Source organism: Zophobas morio, unplaced genomic scaffold (genome assembly GCF_036711695.1).
Source record: "Zophobas morio isolate AGI-343-1 ecotype UQ-CSIRO unplaced genomic scaffold, CSIRO_AGI_Zmor_V1 ptg000026l, whole genome shotgun sequence".
In the NCBI taxonomy this organism is placed as follows: Eukaryota; Metazoa; Arthropoda; class Insecta; order Coleoptera; family Tenebrionidae; genus Zophobas; species Zophobas morio.
Window position 1 is genome coordinate 16,126,645 of NW_026972131.1, and position 17,495 is coordinate 16,144,139.

Sequence of the window (17,495 nt, forward strand, 5' to 3'; positions counted from 1 at the left end):
AATGGAATTAACAAAACGTAACATCAGTATAACGACGTAATCTCGCATCGGCATTCATTAACCCCGACGAACTTTTGCAGAAACGCCAGAGAACCAGGCGAACAGAGTACGCGCCCGTTCCAGCTCGGCGGAGTCGTGGGTAGTAGTTGATGCTCAACCAGAACCCAAACCGGAAAGCAACAAGAGGATCAGTAGACAGGATGCGATCGTCGACGATGGTAACAAAACTAAAGGTTAGGCTTCGTTTCGCGCTGAACCAACTCCGACCAAAAACAAAACACCAAAACACGAAATTTTGATGTTTTGATTTTTACTAACGAATAGTATAATGTTCCGTTATGCTTCCTCCTCAGACCACCAGGTGGACGATCCGGGCCAGATCCCGTACGCTGACCTGCCTCCTCTTATCCCCGAACCCGTCGAGCACATGCACTGTACCCCTTCCGTATCCATCACCCCTGCACCCACAGTCCTAGTCCCGCAGACTTCGAAGGCCGTCCGGCCCAACCAGCTAGATTTGGAAGGGCCCGTCAGGCCCGCTAGACATCTCAAACCACCGTCTTCGACAGTTGACACGCCGATGCGTCGTCCCGTTTCACCAGGTAGCGATCACTGCTCGTGGCTGCTAACCTAACTAATAACACGAAAGTCGGAGGTTGATCGCCTCCCTCTTTCCACGATCGGTGTTTTTGAATCTTCATGGTTCACTTAACTTTACTAACTTGGTGTCAGCATCTCATTTACGTTCTTATTCTTTTTTAATTGTTTTGCTATTTGTGCCATTGTACCGTGTCGCCTGAATCTAATGCGTTCGATGTTGCAGTCATTGGGGAGGATAAACCAGTTGTGGTTAAAAGAAGAACTAAAAGTACTAACCTGGGTGAGTACCGTCCGCACCATTAACAACTAATTTGGCGATGGGTCCACCGAGGTGGACCCTCGACATTCTTGTGCTTTCTATGTTTTCCCGAAATTGCTTCCGTATCTGACTATACACTCTTTGTTCGCAGCCGACGACGAACGCACCACCAGGCGCGAGTCGTACCTCAAGGCCACAGAAGGGGGCAGGATGCACATAGACAGCGACATGAGCGACGGCGACGTCTCGCCCCAGGTCCTGCGAAGGTGAGTTTTTATTTTCCCCGGACCCGTCCACCCACATCATCCCCTGTTTTCGCACGCGTACGTACGAGCGAGCATGTTGCTTACGGTCCGACTGTGGTGTCGCCGTATAAATTTTTAATCTCCTTCTGGCGTTTGTTAGCGCGCACAGACGTTGGCGACCGCCTTTGTTTCCTGGGGACATTCAGCAACTTCGTAGACTGTTTGAGGACGCTGCTTCCTCTCTGGGGTGAGCTGGAGTTTGCCTGCGGCATTAACACTACTAACCCCAAGTAGACATTGTCTAACGGCTTGCAGTGCGACATGTGGAGTAGAGTTGGCGCGATCTCTGCTATCCGGACGACCAAATGGTGGCTTACTGGTCGTTGGGGTGCTTTCGGTTGCGGGTGGCTTGGTGCTCGGGCTAGCGAAACGAGTAACCGAAATAGTAGGTTTTTTTTTGTCTAATCGTAGTTATTACATTGTTAGTGCCAACGCAAACCGAGAAATCTAAAAATTGAAAAATCGAAAAAGTAAGAAATCAGACAATGAAAAACGAGTTGTTTCATGGTAATTGATCGGGTTGTAATGCACCCGGGCCCGTGAGTAGCTGGGAGCACCCACAACACGAACGCACACGACCCGTTTCTTCTTCAGCTACGTGGGTCCTTTTCTTTTCTTATCTTCAATCTCTGTTCTGTTCCTCTATGGCCTTGTGACGCAATCAAGCGACCATGGTCCATTCTTTTCGGCGCTCTATCCTTGTATTTCTTTGGGGTTCGACTATCTATTGCAAGTTCATCGCCTGTTCGCGTCAATGCAATGCGACGTGCTCGTATTTCATTAACGCTAAACGTGCTCGAACTTTCTACGCTGCCCATATAAATAACTCGTTGCGTCTTCTTGAGCGCGTCAAGGAGAAAAAAATCGCAACGAGAGCCCCTCTTGCGTAATCTAGATGCTTCGCTGGTCGCAAAGACCGGGAGAAATCGGAAAACGGAAAAGGGAAAGTGTAGTTTTTTGGAGACTAAGCAGCAACAACACACGAAAATGCATTGCACCGAAAAACTAACATCGTAGTTTTGAGCGCGGACCGTGACTAATTCGGCGTTTTGTAGCGGCAGCAGCAGCAGCAGCGCATCGTTGGATCGAGAAAAGGCCAACGCGAGTCCTTTGGATAAAGAAAAGCATGCGGTGATCAGAGAAGGGCCTCTGCATTGCAAGATCACGGAAATCGACGGGAAGGTAAGGGACGTTTGGTGGTATCGTCGATAATGACCGAATTGTGGGGGTGGGTGTTGCAGCGTTCCGGCGACCGCTCCTGGAAGCAAATTTGGGCGGCTCTGAAGGGTCCAAAGCTGTTCCTGCACAAAGATAAACATCACCAGGTGAGTAGGCAGAAACATGTGGCGTGCTCGCTTGAGCGAATCCCTAGCGCGGTAGATTACTTTTCCTTTCTATACCTAAACACGATAATTTCCAAGTCTACTTAACTAACCCATTAAGACAATCGCGCACTTTCACTCGTTTTTACGAGCTCGCGCCCGATCTCGATTTTAATTACGCTCGAACCGAAGACAAGGGAGAAACTCATCCGTACCAATTACGCGAAGATAAGTCCGGATCGGCGCTGTTCTATTGTTCGAACGCCGAATCCTCCAATCGCCGAGCAGATGCGAGATTAAGACGTCCCGCTTTCGAGTTATCGAGGTTACTTGGCTAACACATCTCGCGTTTCCCAACAGAGGCGGAAATTTCGGGCGATTTCGACGCCAGCTCCTGCCACTAACCCCATCGGTATGTCGTTCGCGGTTTCGTAAATTCTTCGTCCCGATATGGACGCGCTGACGTGCAACAGTCACAATATGGCAACTTCCGCCCGTATCGGGTTTACGAAATGGAAAAACGGCTCAGGAACACCACATGCGCCTCCTCGTCCATTACGAAACTTTTACTTTGGCGCGTGTCGCGGACTCGCCAGTCGCGCTGGAAGCGTCGAGCCTTCTTAATGAGACCTCTCGTCGACCACCTACTTGCGCGCTTGAAAATCTCGTCCGACCTGTTATAATTTCGCTATCGGCACCATCCCCGGTGCCGCAGTCGCAGCGAGAAGAGATGGCGTCGAACACCCTCACGCCGCAGCACCGGAGCAAGTCGGGGACGGTGTCGTGCATCCCGCTCCAGCTACACTTCTCGGCACACGCGTTCTTCCCGAGGAGACTGAGGAGATGGGGTTCGACCGGATCCTGGGTAATTAGGCGGTTTGCATGCCAGGTGGTGCGCGTTTGTGCTAATTGCGGCGGGCGAAAATCGGCGACGCGGACGAGGTTTTTAATTGAGGTGCTTTGAAGGTGATTCTCGGGCCATTGTTTCGTGGGTAAACGATTTTTGATGAGCGTAAGACGGTTGCGAAAAACGCATTACTAAATCGCGGTATCTTCAAGGTCTCCGGGCCGAGGAATGTGCTGCGAAGAAAAAGGACGATTGAACCAATTTCATGTGACTGCTGCATTGCAGATTATTATTAAAGCCGTTTCTACTAGGCGCCGGCAATTAGTACGAAGCGCCTTATGGAACAAGCGGACTTTATTCGGTCGACCTTAACCCTTTGATCCACTTTTTTTTTATCTCGTCGGTCTCGATCGCCGGTCTAAAAAACGAACGCAGACAAACTTTGGAGTGCTAATCTTCGATCGCAAAATCCCTTATCGATAATGTGACTCGGTTCGGTTTACATTACCGTAATCTTGAGCAGTACCGATTTAACGTTTTTGCAGAGCCCGATGGGTACGTCGGACGCCGTGGAACATTCTTTGGCCAGCGGTGTCGACATGAGGGCGAGCGAAGTGCGAGTCGCCGAAGACTATACTAAAAGAAAGCACGTTCTGAGAGTATCATCTGTCAATCCGTGTCGGTCGGAGTTCCTCCTCCAAGCCGAGAATACCGAAGAGTTTACCGATTGGTTCAAAGCATTACAAGAACAAATGGCAACAAATACGGAGGCTGAGGCGAAATTCGTAAGTATCTCAAATCCCTCCTTTTCGCCTCTTATCACTCGATTAGATAATAAATGCAATGTCAGAAACACATAATGTACTAGCTGGTGCGATGAGCACCAAGCACAGAAGATCTCTTAGTTTGCTGTGTTGGGTAACACCTGAGGTATGTTTTAATCATTTACTTGCATTTCTTCAATCACTCCCAGTTTTCCGACTCCACGAAAAATCCCGCAACTTTTCACAGTCGTGTTTCCACTTAACCGTTAATCGACCCATCGAAAATCACCGGGAACGCCACAACCCAACTCGACTTTTCGCACTTTGTCCCGTTTCGTACCCCAGAAAATCGTACGGAATTGAATGCATTCTTACGATCGTTATCGCCGGTGCTTATCGATAAGACCCATTTCGATTGTTCGCAGGATCCGCTGGCCGCCAGCAAACAGCAAGCAGTCCCCCAGACCGTCCCCGCCTCCACATCGATCCTGGTTCCGAGCAACAGCAGCCGCCTCTCCCCCCAACCCTCCAAAGCCAAACCAGCCACCTCCCGCAACCGCTCCCCGACCGGCCAGTCGCCCGTCAGCAAAACCCGCAAACCATCCCAAGTCGCCGATCCATCCTCCACCAGTCCCAAAGTGAAGACGTGGCGCGGTCGCGTCGCCAAGCAATTCCGCAAGATGCACGGAGCGAGCTCGCCGAGTTCGCCTACCGCTCCGGAAGGTTCGACTTTCGGGATACCGCTCGACCAATGCTTGACTTCGTCGAACAACCCCTACGTGCCGAAGTTTGTCGAAATTTGTACTGACATCGTCGACGCTAGGGGTTTGCAGACCGTGGGGATCTACCGAGTGCCGGGGAACAACGCGTCGATCACGGCGCTGCTGGATGAGATTAATCGGAACTATGACGAAGTGCCGGTGGAGGATCCGCGGTGGAATGATCTTCACGTTGTGAGTAGTTTACTCAAGGCGTACTTCAGGAAGATTCCGGATTCGCTGATGACCAGTGCGTTGTATCCGAGTTTCATCAAAGCGGATAAAATTGAAAATCCGGAGGGGAGGGTGAAGGAATTGAAGAGGCTAGTCAAGAGTTTGCCACCGCATAATTATCACACGTTGAAGCACATCGTGTTGCATTTGAAGAGAGTGGTGGAGAATTCCGACGTGAATAAGATGGAGGCGAAGAACTTGGCGATCGTGTTCGGACCGAATATCGTTCGGCCCGAGGACGACAACATGGAAACGATGGTCAATAATATGACACACCAGTGTAAAATTGTAGAGACTTTGTTAACAGCGGTGAGTAGATTTTGGGAACAAAAAATCACGGTGGTTTGAATAATGTTGTGTAGGCCGATTGGTTCTTCGCGGAAGACGAGTCGGAGAGCCTGCCTGTGCCCGCCGTGATATCCGATGCACATGAAGAGTCTGAACCGGCCAATCAAGCTTTGTTACTGGATAATATTAGCAAATTTGAAGGTAAGCGTGTACTTGTTTTTTTTTTTTGTGTCCTAATTGTGGTCTTGGTAGCTTTAAAGGATAAGGAGAAGAATGGTGCATTGTTTTCATCGATAATATCGGCGGCGCAGCGCAAGGTCAAACGAAAAACTACCAAAGGTTCAGGTTCCTTGAATGAGAGTAAAGAAGAGGTGACGTCTCCGAACGACAGCGGAGGTTACTCTTCGGGATCGTTCTCCTACACTGATCTCAAAGATGTTGTTAGTCCGTCGTTTCGTGCCCCTTTAAAATCTCATGTGACTTTATTCCAGAGTACAACAGACGGTAAGACTAGTGTCATACCGACCACCGTAACGGATATGGAAAAAGTGAGCAAAGCGCCACCCGAAAAAGTGCCTTGGTTTAACTACTCGACAGACAGAGAGGATTTCCACAAACGCATCGAGAACTTCAAGCAAGAAACCGAGGCAATGTTGCAGATGCCCCGGAACGTCGAAATTTCCGTCAACAACATCCGTAAGTATCGGCTTCCGGCGCTTGCGCTATCTAAACGCGACTCTTCCAGCTTCCAAGTCGGGTAATCTGAGCACCTCGACCGGCAACGTCAACCAGTCGCGACAGTCGTCGAAATCGCTCGACGATTCCCCTTTGCTTAAAACACACAGTGCTTCCAAAGTTTTCTCCAGAACTATAAACCTCGACAACAGACACAGCTTGGACAATTCGTACTCTGTGCAATACGCGAATCGGAGTGACAGTGATTTCGGTGGTAGTTTGCGCGACACGAACCGAAACGAGAGTGCTCTGCAGACGAACGGACGGTTTGTGATACGGCGGGGCAGTTCGGTCGAGAACGTCAACGCCAGCACGACGGACTTGAACGCGAACGGAACGATGAAGAAGGTCAAATACGAGAACGAGGTAAGTCTAGGGCGAGTTCGAGCACCGGGCCACCGGAAATCGTTCGCCACTCAAGTAGATGTAGTTTTAAGCCGGGGACCGAGGACGTGGTGGCCTGGTGGCGCGAATCGTGCTTTGGACTCGTCGCTAATCAAGGTCGGTGTTTCAGAGCGACGTCGGCCAGAGGATCGGGTCGTTGGACTCCCTCAACAAGGTGACGACCGATGACGGTGAGTAGCAACGCGAGTACTTCTCTCTTAAATGTGATAGTGTAGATTGTGAAGAACTTTTTTTGGGTGTGTTAGGGTGTAGTGCACCTCTGCCTCCTGTTAGAGGGTGGCGGCCGGTCAGGCCACCAGCTACCGCACCGCCACAGCGTCCCCCACGTACGCGGCACTTGTACAACAGATTGTGAGGTAGAAAGCTGTGCGAAAACAAGACAAGCTTCACGCACCCCCTTTTTTAGCTTAGCGTAACACGTGACTGATGCACAGACGCCTCATTAATTCTACTCAATTTTTACTTGATTTTTCCGTTAATAACAACGTTAATCGCTTTCCATGTCCGACGAAAGAAGCGGAAGAGACCAGCAATTTTAATAACGCAACAGTCGCTCTTCCGCTTTCGTTCGTCAGGGTCTCACTACGTGAAACTATTGTTCGGACGAATTCTGACGAGGTTGTTCTTTTTTTAGATACGGATTTGACGTCGGTCATCACCCTCCTCGACAAAAAACTGAACAAGAATTCCCGCGAGAATCTCCTCTCCGGCGAGGGCTTCCCCTACGCCGACGAGTCGCCCGAAAAGAGTCACCGTGTGATCGTCGCCTCTCTCTCCGACAAAGACACTATTTCAAATCTGAGCGACCTCTACCGGGATCCCAGCCTACACAAAAACCAGTACAGCAACAAGTCGAATTATCTGCACGACGCGAAGGTCAAAGAGTCGAACAAAGAACCGGAGAAGGACGAAGATTCGACGATGACGTCCGACAAAGACAAACACATATCTCACAAGCTTACCAACAAGAGCAAAACCGCGCCAAATTCGATTTTGAAACGTTCGGAGTCGTTGAATAAGGAGAGGACCGTTTCGCCCCTCAATAACAAGCTGAAGAGGTCGGAGAGTCTGAACAAGACCGGAGATAAGCTAAAGCGGTCGGACAGCCTAACCAAAACGGAAAAAACCGAAAGCAATTTGAACAAGAGGCGGGAACTGGCGACGTCGGTCCGACGCAAGGACGTGACGAAGCTGAAGAGGAAGAACGGGATGCCGGATAGGTCGATCAAGAGGAGGCATACGGTGGGCGGTACCAAAGACCCAGACAAGATGACTTGGTGGGACAACAAAAAATACCAAGAGGTGTCCTCGAACAAGGAAAACAAAGAGAAGAATTTGAGGACGAGCTCTCCGGATCTGAGTTCGACGCGAAGGGAGAGGTTATGTTTCGAAATAAACTTAATTGGACCTGAGAATATGGTGGTGGCTCTTAAGCAGCATTTGATGGGGGCGAGGCCGCAGAGCTTTCCTGATACTGCGGTGTTCAAAGTACCGCTCGAATCTCACGTTTAAGGGTGCCTTAAGGGAGTAGACTGAGCGAAAATGTGCAATACGCATGTGCATTGATAATCATTATTTATTTAGGATAAATTAAATAGAATGGAAGTTGCTTTCGTTGAGTGTGAAAGTAGGCTAAGATTTTTTTTGTTTTGATCTTTGAAAAAGACGGAAATAATGCGACGCAAATTTTATTTTTACAGCATTTATCTGTTGTTACTTTTAGGTTTTGCTTCTTTAAATGTATGTGATTCTAAAGTAATTAATTCTATTCCAAGGTGAAGCAATTAAATTTGTGATAAAAATGTAGTGATTTAGGCTTGTACATAATTGTGTTGTTTTATTCTTCTCATGAGTTTAGTTCTTGATCGCTTTGATTACCATGTTTTTTTTATTTTTCCCCTTTTTTGAATATTTCTTCAAACAGTATTACTTACTGAATACTGTGCCAAAAGTATATACAGCTAACCTTTTTGTAAATATTGTTTATTTGCTTGTGAATTGGTGTATAAAGGTCATTTTATAGGCTGAGCATATTCTTGCCTGTTATTGTTTTTTATAGTTTTAAGTACAAATTGTATGTGTTGTTGTATCTTGTGAAGAATTGTAAATATATTTTCAATTTATCCAGTTCATCCTCGTTTTATTCTTCGCACATAATTCGTAAGTTTTTCGATGGTAACGTCGACTTTACACAAAGGAAATTCCGTGGGCAAACGTCGCGCCTTCAAATTAGACTAAGTCAACATTTTTACCGCCCACGCTCAGATAAGAACAAAAATCCCTCCCCCAGTTGCTTTCAGCTGGCCCACAGCAAGACAATTAACTGGGATTATGACGTTTTAATTAATTTAAAAGCTTTCTAAACTAGCTTGAATCTCAAATCGCGGTCTGAATTTTAAACGAACTCGTGAAGTTTTTTTTGTTTTTCGAAAACCGCTCTGATAAATCTTCGATAAGGACCCCAATTACAATGTAATAAAGCCCCAATCATTGCCATTAATCAATCCTCGAGCACAGGAACACGAATCAGGCCGCAACTCTGCGATAAGCCCTTCTTATCTCTGAAATTGCTCGTTGATACATACTGAAATTCAACTCGTTATCATTCAGTGGTAAAATCGATCGCTGAAAAATGTACGCGACTTGAATGGGCCAACTCGTAATATTTAAACCAAGTACAATCCCTTGAAATAATCGATTTTCGACCTACGTACGCCTTCGCAAAGACGACACAGCGCCGGCGCCCAGCGTCATCTCGAACAGACGACTTAATAGCACAGAAATTTCAGAGGGCTAGGTGACGGCGTCCCATAGCCCAAATTCCTGCTGAATTTTCTAATTGTTCCGCGATCGACGTATCACAGGAAGCAATGCTGTGAACGGCCTCTTCTGAACACCAGGTGAGTGAGCTTTTGCTTTTTTGCGACGTTTCGGAACGACATCGGGAATATGTCAGCACCCACCTGTTTCCAATTTATTGCGTTGGAATGTTTGTTTTGAAAGTGGGGCCTTTTGTCAACGCCAAAGTACCGCTGTGCATGCACCATGTGGTACGCTAAACGCGCACCAACACAATTGTTACTACACACAAGTAGTTATTTGCATATTTCTCCCAATCCCACCCGACTCTAACTCAATTTAAACCGAACTCAAAGGGCCGATCGAAAACAAAGTGAAAACCCACATCTTTCGGTTACTCTCGTCCAATTTGTTAAACAACAGTTGTAATCAATAACAATCAACTAAACCATTTGTTTTAATGCCTTGATTTTCCTCACCGGTTGTTTTAAACATAATAAAAGCTTGCGGACGATGTCACGAATGCTGAAAGCTCGGACATCGCGCATGGAACTTATGCAACCAAAATTACTCTTCTTCGCTCTCATTTTTTTATCAGACAGTTCGTGTTACATTTGGTGAAAGCTAATTACCAACCTTCGATAGCTCAGTTGGTAGAGCGGTGGACTGTAGAGGTTGTTCTTGTAGATATCCATAGGTCGCTGGTTCAAATCCGGCTCGAAGGAATTTTTTTGGGTCGGCGATCTCACTTTTACTCAATTTCGACGAAACGAAACGAAAGAAATTAACAACCTTCGATAGCTCAGTTGGTAGAGCGGTGGACTGTAGAGGTTCTTCTTGTAGACATCCATAGGTCGCTGGTTCAAATCCGGCTCGAAGGACATATTTTTGTTGCCCTTCGTAATCCAGAGCGTCCCAAGTATGCCTAGTATTTAGCTATTTTTTACAAAAACGATTTCTCAAACGTCTTCAAATTTTCGAAAAATTTTTCTAATGTTAATATGTCCAAATTTTAAAAAAAGTTGCTGGCGAAAATTTTTCATCCAACTTTTTTTCTTTTTCGCTAAAAGTTCTGAACTCTCGTATTAGAGGTTTTTACATAGGTATCCTGTCGTAAATTTTCTGGGTGCCCAAAACACAATTTTTGAATCTACGACGCACGGAAGAAATACAATTTTGAAAACGATAATCGACCTTCGATAACTCAGTTGGTAGAGCGGTGGACTGTAGAAGACACAAAGTACCGAAATCCATAGGTCGGTGGTTCAAATCCGGCTCGAAGGATCTTTTTTGAAACCGAAAATGTAGTCAAAAATCGGAAAAATATTATTTTATAAAATGTTTGTACAAAAGATACTAAAATTGTTCTTCCAAACCTTTTTTACCTGCTCATTTATACTACAGTAAATTAAATAGATAAACGTGGTCTACAATCAATTGTAAATGAAATCACCGAAACACGAAAACTCCAATGTTCATTTTTCGTTAAAAATGCAAATCTAAAACAAACACTCCCCCACGCAGCATGAAAAATGAATACCAATTAAAGCGCCCAACGATAAAAGATATTTTTACATTTTTGATAACACTTGATGACATTTACATGTTCGGCGACCCCTCGGCAAATTAACCTCTAAAAACAAACGGTAATCACGGCATTTATTTGTTCGACGAAATAGACTCTTCTGTATCTGTGACATAATTTTCTTATTACTTTTTTTATGTGGATGCGACGTGACTGTAACATTTAATCAATACTTCAAAGCACCTGTCGGATTACTGCTAACCGCTGTGTTTCGATATCTGCAAGCGAAGCGACAGACGTCAAAAAGAAAATCCTGGTTCGTTTAATTAGTTTTCGTCTAATTTCCATGATAAAATCTGTTCAAAAATAGCATCGCCTCGAAATAAGTCAGAAGCTTGCTGCTACATCGATCGAGGGAAAAGCAAACGTCAAAGGACGTCGGGAAAACATTTTCGACCGACTCGTCGCGGTAATGACTTTTTGATTAATCGCGGAATAACCGTAAAAAAGTTCGCTCCTTCGAGCCGGATTTGAACCAGCGACCTATGGATTTCAGCATCTCGCATCCTCTACAGTCCACCGCTCTACCAACTGAGCTATCGAAGGTTGGGTTTCGTTTTGCGCCACGGCCGAGTGCTCCTTAGAGCCGGATTAACGGCGTTCATTTTCTTCGTTAACGATTAAAGTTCGTAAATAGGAGCAAAGAACCTCATCTTCGCTCAATTAGCATGCCATCAAAGTTGGGAAGGAGTTCGTCTCCATGTTAATGTCGCCCCGCCCGTGCTTGTTAGTAATCCAATAATGTTTTGTGATTAAAGGCCATGCCGTGGCCGGGCGTACCGTTACGGATCGCTCTTCTGCTCCTGGTCGCCACCGTCGGTCCTCCGGGAGTCCGTTCTGAGGGTAACGTCGGTAAGTATCCTCGTTCGTAATACGAACGTGTCACGTTCAAGACTCATCATCCATCCGAGATGAATATTAAACGTGTCAGAAACTAGATTAGCATATAATTTTAACTTTGGCCTGTAGCGGAATACAGATTTTTATTTTCCTGGCCGAGCCATGAAATATTCATGTCAAATACCACTCGTGTTGCTCATAAAAGCGCCACATTTAATCACGCCGTCCCGCGTTTAATTGAAACATCCGTCAGGAATCCTATCGCCGTCGTAAATCTCACCCTCGTGGATTAATCAAATCGCGGATTTGTATCTGGCTCTTATTATTCCGACGTCTGTCCTATTGTTGCTTTTTTGTGGCAATCGATATATCGATTGTTCTACCTACTGACGCAAGTAGCATCCGACAAAGAAAAGACGGATGTTCGCGTAGCTTTTCCGTGTTGCCATGTCGAAGCGTTTAAGATTGGGGCTTTAAGCAAAATCGAGGCGCGACTCGAATAGCTCGTAAAGGGTGTTTATATTGTGAATTTTTTATTACCGCGACGGGGATGCAACAAATCCCCGGTTAAAGCTACCCACGCATCACGCGATGACGTCACGATTCGGCCGTTTTAGCGTAGGTGCATTGATCAATGAATCCCGGCCCATTCATGAAATTCGAGCAACAAGAAAAGCGTTTTTGGAAACTACGGCATTTCGTTATCGTAGTCATCGCGTGACTGCCACCCGTAAATAAGTAGTCGGTCGAGCGGGCTTTTTTCTTCCGCAATTAGACGTCTTTAAACAAAAATAATCTCCTTTCAATTTCTAGGCTGTTTGTTTAGCGAACGGCTGTGCCTGGAAGACGAATGGTGCTTCGACGGTAAGCCTCGAGAGAATTTCTGTCAATAGCGATTTCATTTCATCCGAGAATTACAATTTCAGATTACGCTTTCGGCCGTTGTTTGCCACCAGCTGCGGACGTAGACGAAGACGACTTATACAGGTCTTCAACCCGAGTTCGATTTCCATTTTTACTGAACGCCTCAGTTCCAGATACAATCTCGAGAGGGAAGTCCTGCACCAGATAAGCCGGGAATTACGGCGACTGTTCGCTTTGGGCTACCGATGGAGTCACGGATACACGCAATGTCGGCTGCAGGCGATGTTGTACGCTACCAAGCACGAGTGAGTCAACACAGATTTTGTTGGTCTTGGACCGTCTTGCGTTTCTTTGAGATTAATTCGACTTCTTTCTCTATAGCATCTCGTTCGAAAACAACGCCTGCTCCCACTTGGTGGACCAAGACCTGGAAGGCGCCCTCAAAGCTCTGGAAGGACAGGATCCCCTGGACCCTCGAGAAATGGCCATCGTCAAGTACACTCCCAGCATTGAAGATCCTCATGCCGATTTCGCCGACGAAGTCTACTACCCGCCGGTCGACGACACACCTCAACAAACCATCCGAGAGAAAATTCTAGCCCCTAACGCTGTAGATCGTAAGTTTGACCCTTTAGCAACTTCTCGTCCCAACAATGTTCTGTCTAGTTTTCGACATGGAAGACCCTTACGCACAAGTCGTTAAACGAACCTGGATTCCACAGATGCATCGACGTTCCCCGCCTTTGGGTTACTTTAGCGAAAACTACAACACTCCCAACGATTTTAGAGCAGGCAGAGAGTCTAAAGACGATCTCGAGTATCTTCCCGAAGCCGACGATTTGACGGTTGACGACCTGCGCGAGATGTACCCTCTGGTCAAGTATTTGAGTCGAGTGAATTTGAGTCCGGAAGAGGTCCATGAGACTTTAACGCCAGACGAGTACGAAAAGTTATCGAAGTTGTTGGACGAGATCGAAGAAACGAATATGAAGCTGCGCAACGAACAGGAAGAGGAGGAGGAAGAGGACGACCCTTTCGAGAAGTTCACCTTGACTTACAACACTCCTGATAATTTTCGAGCAGGGTGGGAATCGCGGGATGCTCTAGCTTACGGTGACGACTTCCCAGAATCGCGAATCTACTTTGACGAAAACGACGAGTCGAACGAGGAATACGGGAGCGGGTACAACACCCTACCTGGAGGCGTGTTTAGAGAACTGAAGAACAAATTCGATCACGACAATAATTTTAATACCAAAGAAATTTTTAGGGAGCTGCAACACAAACACAGGAGCGGGCCCGGCGTGTACACGGAGGGTGGAGTGGTCTACGCTCCGCGCTCTGACGAAGAACGCGACATGAGGGAAAATCTTGACAAGCTTCTGACTAACTATAATGTGGGGTTTAAGAGACCAGAGCGGCTCGATGTTAAGAAACCTGGGCCACGGTTCGACGCACAAATTCCGGACGGCAAAAGAGGTACGCACGTGACTTACGTATTTGCTAGGTTGACTGTGAAGTGTTGCAGCTGTTCCTAACCTTCACGACAACTTTCATCCAAGGAAAATGTACCCGCACGAAATGGTCAGCGAGGCGGCGCCTCAGGAGTCCTACATCGTGGATACGGATTATGTGTACGTCGAGTTCGAGAACAAGTAAGTGAGTTAGTTTTCTTTAAGAGGATTTTGTACGAAAGTCGTAACTGTAGCGTCTACAAATGGGCCGAAGGTAAACAACTAATCGGCAACATCTCTAACCTTTTGGGATTAGAACCGTCAGCGTTCAGCCACGGACGGTAAGTGGAAACGGACTTGGTTTGTGACTTTGGTGATTATTTTCCTTTCTCTCTAGAGTGGACCATAATGAAGTTACTTTCAAAGTGGAACCGAACAACAAAGGGTGGAATTCGACTCAAGTGGCCGAGCAAATCGGTTAGATCTTCGTCGCGTTCTTCAACTTTAATTTACCGCTTTCTCTTTGTAGGTTTGATCAAGGAAACTCTTAAGGACGCAACGGGCATCGTAATCACGGCAGCTGGAATCGGAGACAAGGTACGTAGCCAACACCGCCCCAATTTCTTACTCACCCGGCTAATCGTAGACGAAAATGAGAACAGTAATATCATCCCCAATCTACGACAACGAATTTTACATCGTAATCTTCATGGTGTGCGGCGTATTAGGGGCGATGATAGTCGCAGCAACTCTCTTGATCCTGATCAAACGGCATCTCAAATCCAAGGAGAAATTGCAAGGCTTATCCCGTCCAGACACCGAAGCTAGTAAGGATTACCAAGATTTGTGCAGAGCCCGAATGGCCACTAAAGGACAACCGGTCGGCGAGACGGTTCACGGCAGGATAACGTCGCTGTCTCGAGAATCCGAACAGAGTCCTTCGAGCCGCTCGAGCACGTCTTCTTGGAGCGAAGAACCGGCCCTGCACAATATGGACATCTCGACCGGTCACATGGTCTTGAGCTACATGGAGGATCACCTGAAGAACAAGGACCGCCTGGAGCAGGAGTGGGTTGCTCTGTGCGCTTACGTGGCCGAACCCTGCGACATCACCATCGCGTCGAAGAAAGAGAACGTCGAGAAGAACAGATACATGGACATCGTCCCGTACGACCACGCCCGCGTCGTCCTCAACGAGTTATCCAACGCTTCGGGCTCCGACTACATAAACGCTTCCAGTATTACGGACCACGACCCCCGCAATCCAGCCTACATCGCCACCCAAGGACCGCTCCCGCACACCGCACCCGACTTCTGGCAGCTGATTTGGGAGCAAGGAGCCGTGGTTATCGTCATGCTGACCCGGCTCACGGAAGGGGGCGCCGCCATGTGTCATCGCTACTGGCCGGAGGAAGGCTCCGAGCTCTATCACATCTACGAAGTCCATCTCGTCAGCGAGCACATCTGGTGCGACGACTACCTGGTCCGCTCCTTCTACTTAAAGAACGTCCGCACCGGCGAAACCCGAACCGTCACCCAGTTCCACTTCTTGTCCTGGCCGGAGTCCGGCGTCCCGGCTTCCACCAAAGCCCTGCTCGAGTTCCGAAGGAAAGTCAACAAGTCGTACCGGGGCCGGTCATGTCCGATAGTCGTCCACTGCAGCGACGGCGCCGGCAGGACCGGCACCTACTGTCTCATCGACATGGTGCTGAGCAGGATGGCCAAGGGCGCCAAAGAGATAGACATCGCGGCAACGCTCGAACATCTGCGCGACCAGAGACCTCGCATGGTCGCCACCAAACAGCAGTTCGAATTCGTTTTGACCGCCGTCGCCGAAGAAGTCCACGCTATTCTGAAAGCTTTGCCACCGCAACCTTCTCCCGCTCAGGCTGATAAGGACAAACAGTAAACCGATCCGTTCCAAGCGAGCAACTCCCAACAACCAGCCCTGTTAGGGGTTACTCGACTCCGCTTTCGGACCTGACAAATTCTTCATCTTCGCACACGTACCTTGCTGTTGGTTTCACATGTCTGATTACATATCCATCGATTTCGCAGATCTGCTGATTTATTTTTCTCACGAGGTTACAGAGTGTCCAAGTTGATGTTATTGAGATATGTTTCAACCTATATAATTATCTGTAAAGATATATATTTTGTGTATAAATGTATCAACGTAAGAGCTACAGTATATTTTCCTGATCGGTTGGTTACATCTAAAAGTCAATTCTTGAAGTAACGCGTTTCCAATCACGAGCCTACAATCAGCAACACCTTTTGCTTCGTCAAGGATGTGGAGGATCATTTGTATTAATATTTTTGGTCACCAGCCTCCCAAAAATGTTGATACGGAAAAGCTTTGTTCTTCTTCTCTTCCTCGTCTTCTGTTTCGTCCTTTTGATTCTACTCGACGCTTACCATAATAAAATTCAGACTGAATTTAATGAGAAATGTAAACTTTATTTATTTTTTATGGAGTTTTATTAAAATCATAAAGAGGGCTGAAGCGAGGGAACTTTCATACTCTTATCATCATCGAGGGAACGACTCTGGTTTCAGCCGGTTATTATATTATGAGAGATGACAAAAACTTAACGATTAAACGTTTAAGAGAATTTAAGAGAAAATAAGGTATAATTACAAATGTTCTATGCTATAATGTCAACTAACTATATTTTGTCAGATAATGTTATGTATTAAAATCATTAATGTACTGAATTTATCTGAATTAGAATAGTATAATGTAAACTAATTGTATGTATACAGCATACTAGTTGTTATTTTGTCTTTTAATCCCGACCCCGTTTCCTGTACTAGAGTGCCCAAAGTAGGGGTGTTGATTAAATCCTGGGAACTCATACCTGATTTATTCTTTTCATCTTAGTTAACGACACCCCATAAAATTTATTAAATTCTTCACCGACGACGAAAACGATAAGACACCACGAACGTAATCATCTACCATTACAGAGGGCCTCATTATAAAGTGGCTCTTTTTGATAGCGGCTTTATTAAATTCATTCGAGGCCACGACACCGCGGATTTCACGCACGCAACGCAGCCTCCAAATTGTTATCGCTGTCGATTAAATTAATTCATGTATTGCTGGTTGCTTCCCGTTTTCCTTCCTTGTCAACGATTTACAAAAAAAAAAAATCCCACTTTTCGCTTTTCAGTCGCACACAACACGCCACTATTATTTAATGGGTCGTCGCCACCTTCGACTATGTCGTGAATGTACCTACCGTACCCATCATTAAATTTTAATTAACCATCTAATTATACGTAGAGTTAATTAACGAATGGCTGAACCCTCGGCGGGGTTGTCAGCTATAATATATTTCTCATTGAAACCGGCACGCAGCGCTCAATAACATAAATATGTAATTATCGTCCCATTTTAGCATTTTATCGATGACTTTTTATATCTCGACCC

The 17,495-nt window shown here is 46.5% G+C and overlaps 2 protein-coding genes and 4 non-coding genes across 16 annotated transcripts in view; 5 read left to right on the forward strand and 1 right to left on the reverse strand.

Moving 5' to 3' along the window:
• LOC135136161 (rho GTPase-activating protein 21) overlaps positions 1–8,647 on the forward strand; it is a 37,336-nt gene extending 28,689 nt beyond the window's left edge. For 5 of the 11 annotated variants that reach the window (XM_064065309.1, XM_064065315.1, XM_064065311.1 and 2 more), the window contains 15 exons: positions 81–233; positions 354–602; positions 824–880; positions 1,011–1,125; positions 1,265–1,351; positions 2,220–2,346; positions 2,406–2,489; positions 3,879–4,118; positions 4,523–5,398; positions 5,452–5,578; positions 5,630–5,817; positions 5,869–6,073; positions 6,123–6,478; positions 6,627–6,687; positions 7,152–8,647. In XM_064065309.1, the coding sequence (XP_063921379.1) occupies positions 81–233; positions 354–602; positions 824–880; positions 1,011–1,125; positions 1,265–1,351; positions 2,220–2,346; positions 2,406–2,489; positions 3,879–4,118; positions 4,523–5,398; positions 5,452–5,578; positions 5,630–5,817; positions 5,869–6,073; positions 6,123–6,478; positions 6,627–6,687; positions 7,152–8,029 (3,803 nt within the window). In that variant the 3' untranslated portion in view covers positions 8,030–8,647. Of the gene's footprint in view, positions 1–80; positions 234–353; positions 603–823; positions 881–1,010; positions 1,126–1,264; positions 1,352–2,219; positions 2,347–2,405; positions 2,490–3,878; positions 4,119–4,522; positions 5,399–5,451; positions 5,579–5,629; positions 5,818–5,868; positions 6,074–6,122; positions 6,479–6,626; positions 6,688–6,762; positions 6,874–7,151 lie in introns of all 11 variants that reach the window. The other 6 variants (XM_064065318.1, XM_064065310.1, XM_064065314.1 and 3 more) reach the window with 6 other exon arrangements.
• Positions 8,648–9,184: 537 nt separating this feature from the next.
• LOC135136162 (receptor-type tyrosine-protein phosphatase N2) lies at positions 9,185–16,811 on the forward strand. The gene is made up of 12 exons (XM_064065320.1): positions 9,185–9,417; positions 11,660–11,753; positions 12,555–12,605; positions 12,668–12,728; positions 12,779–12,910; positions 12,987–13,222; positions 13,272–14,084; positions 14,134–14,260; positions 14,314–14,400; positions 14,457–14,536; positions 14,589–14,656; positions 14,706–16,811. Exons 2-12 carry the CDS (start codon positions 11,663–11,665, stop codon positions 15,966–15,968), a joined length of 3,009 nt encoding a protein of 1,002 aa, XP_063921390.1. The 5' UTR covers positions 9,185–9,417; positions 11,660–11,662; the 3' UTR covers positions 15,969–16,811.
• Positions 9,952–10,041, forward strand: Trnay-gua (transfer RNA tyrosine (anticodon GUA)). Its single transcript is given in 2 exon segments — positions 9,952–9,988; positions 10,006–10,041. It is a non-coding gene; the product is annotated as a tRNA-Tyr (tRNA).
• Trnay-gua (transfer RNA tyrosine (anticodon GUA)) lies at positions 10,108–10,197 on the forward strand. The gene is given in 2 exon segments: positions 10,108–10,144; positions 10,162–10,197. It is a non-coding gene; the product is annotated as a tRNA-Tyr (tRNA).
• Positions 10,510–10,600, forward strand: Trnay-gua (transfer RNA tyrosine (anticodon GUA)). The gene is given in 2 exon segments: positions 10,510–10,546; positions 10,565–10,600. It is a non-coding gene; the product is annotated as a tRNA-Tyr (tRNA).
• On the reverse strand, positions 11,357–11,447 carry Trnay-gua (transfer RNA tyrosine (anticodon GUA)). The gene is given in 2 exon segments: positions 11,357–11,392; positions 11,411–11,447. It is a non-coding gene; the product is annotated as a tRNA-Tyr (tRNA).
• Positions 16,812–17,495: the final 684 nt, after the last annotated feature.

Excerpts from the sequence above, each read along its gene's own strand:
- LOC135136162 (XM_064065320.1), top strand. The coding sequence starts at position 11,663 with ATGCCGTGGCCGGGCGTACCGTTACGGATCGCTCTTCTGCTCCTGGTC. Across the intron at positions 12,606-12,667 it reads AGACGAATGGTGCTTCGACG|ATTACGCTTTCGGCCGTTGT; the intron begins GTAAGCCTCGAG and ends TTACAATTTCAG. Across the intron at positions 14,657-14,705 it reads CAGCTGGAATCGGAGACAAG|ACGAAAATGAGAACAGTAAT; the intron begins GTACGTAGCCAA and ends GGCTAATCGTAG.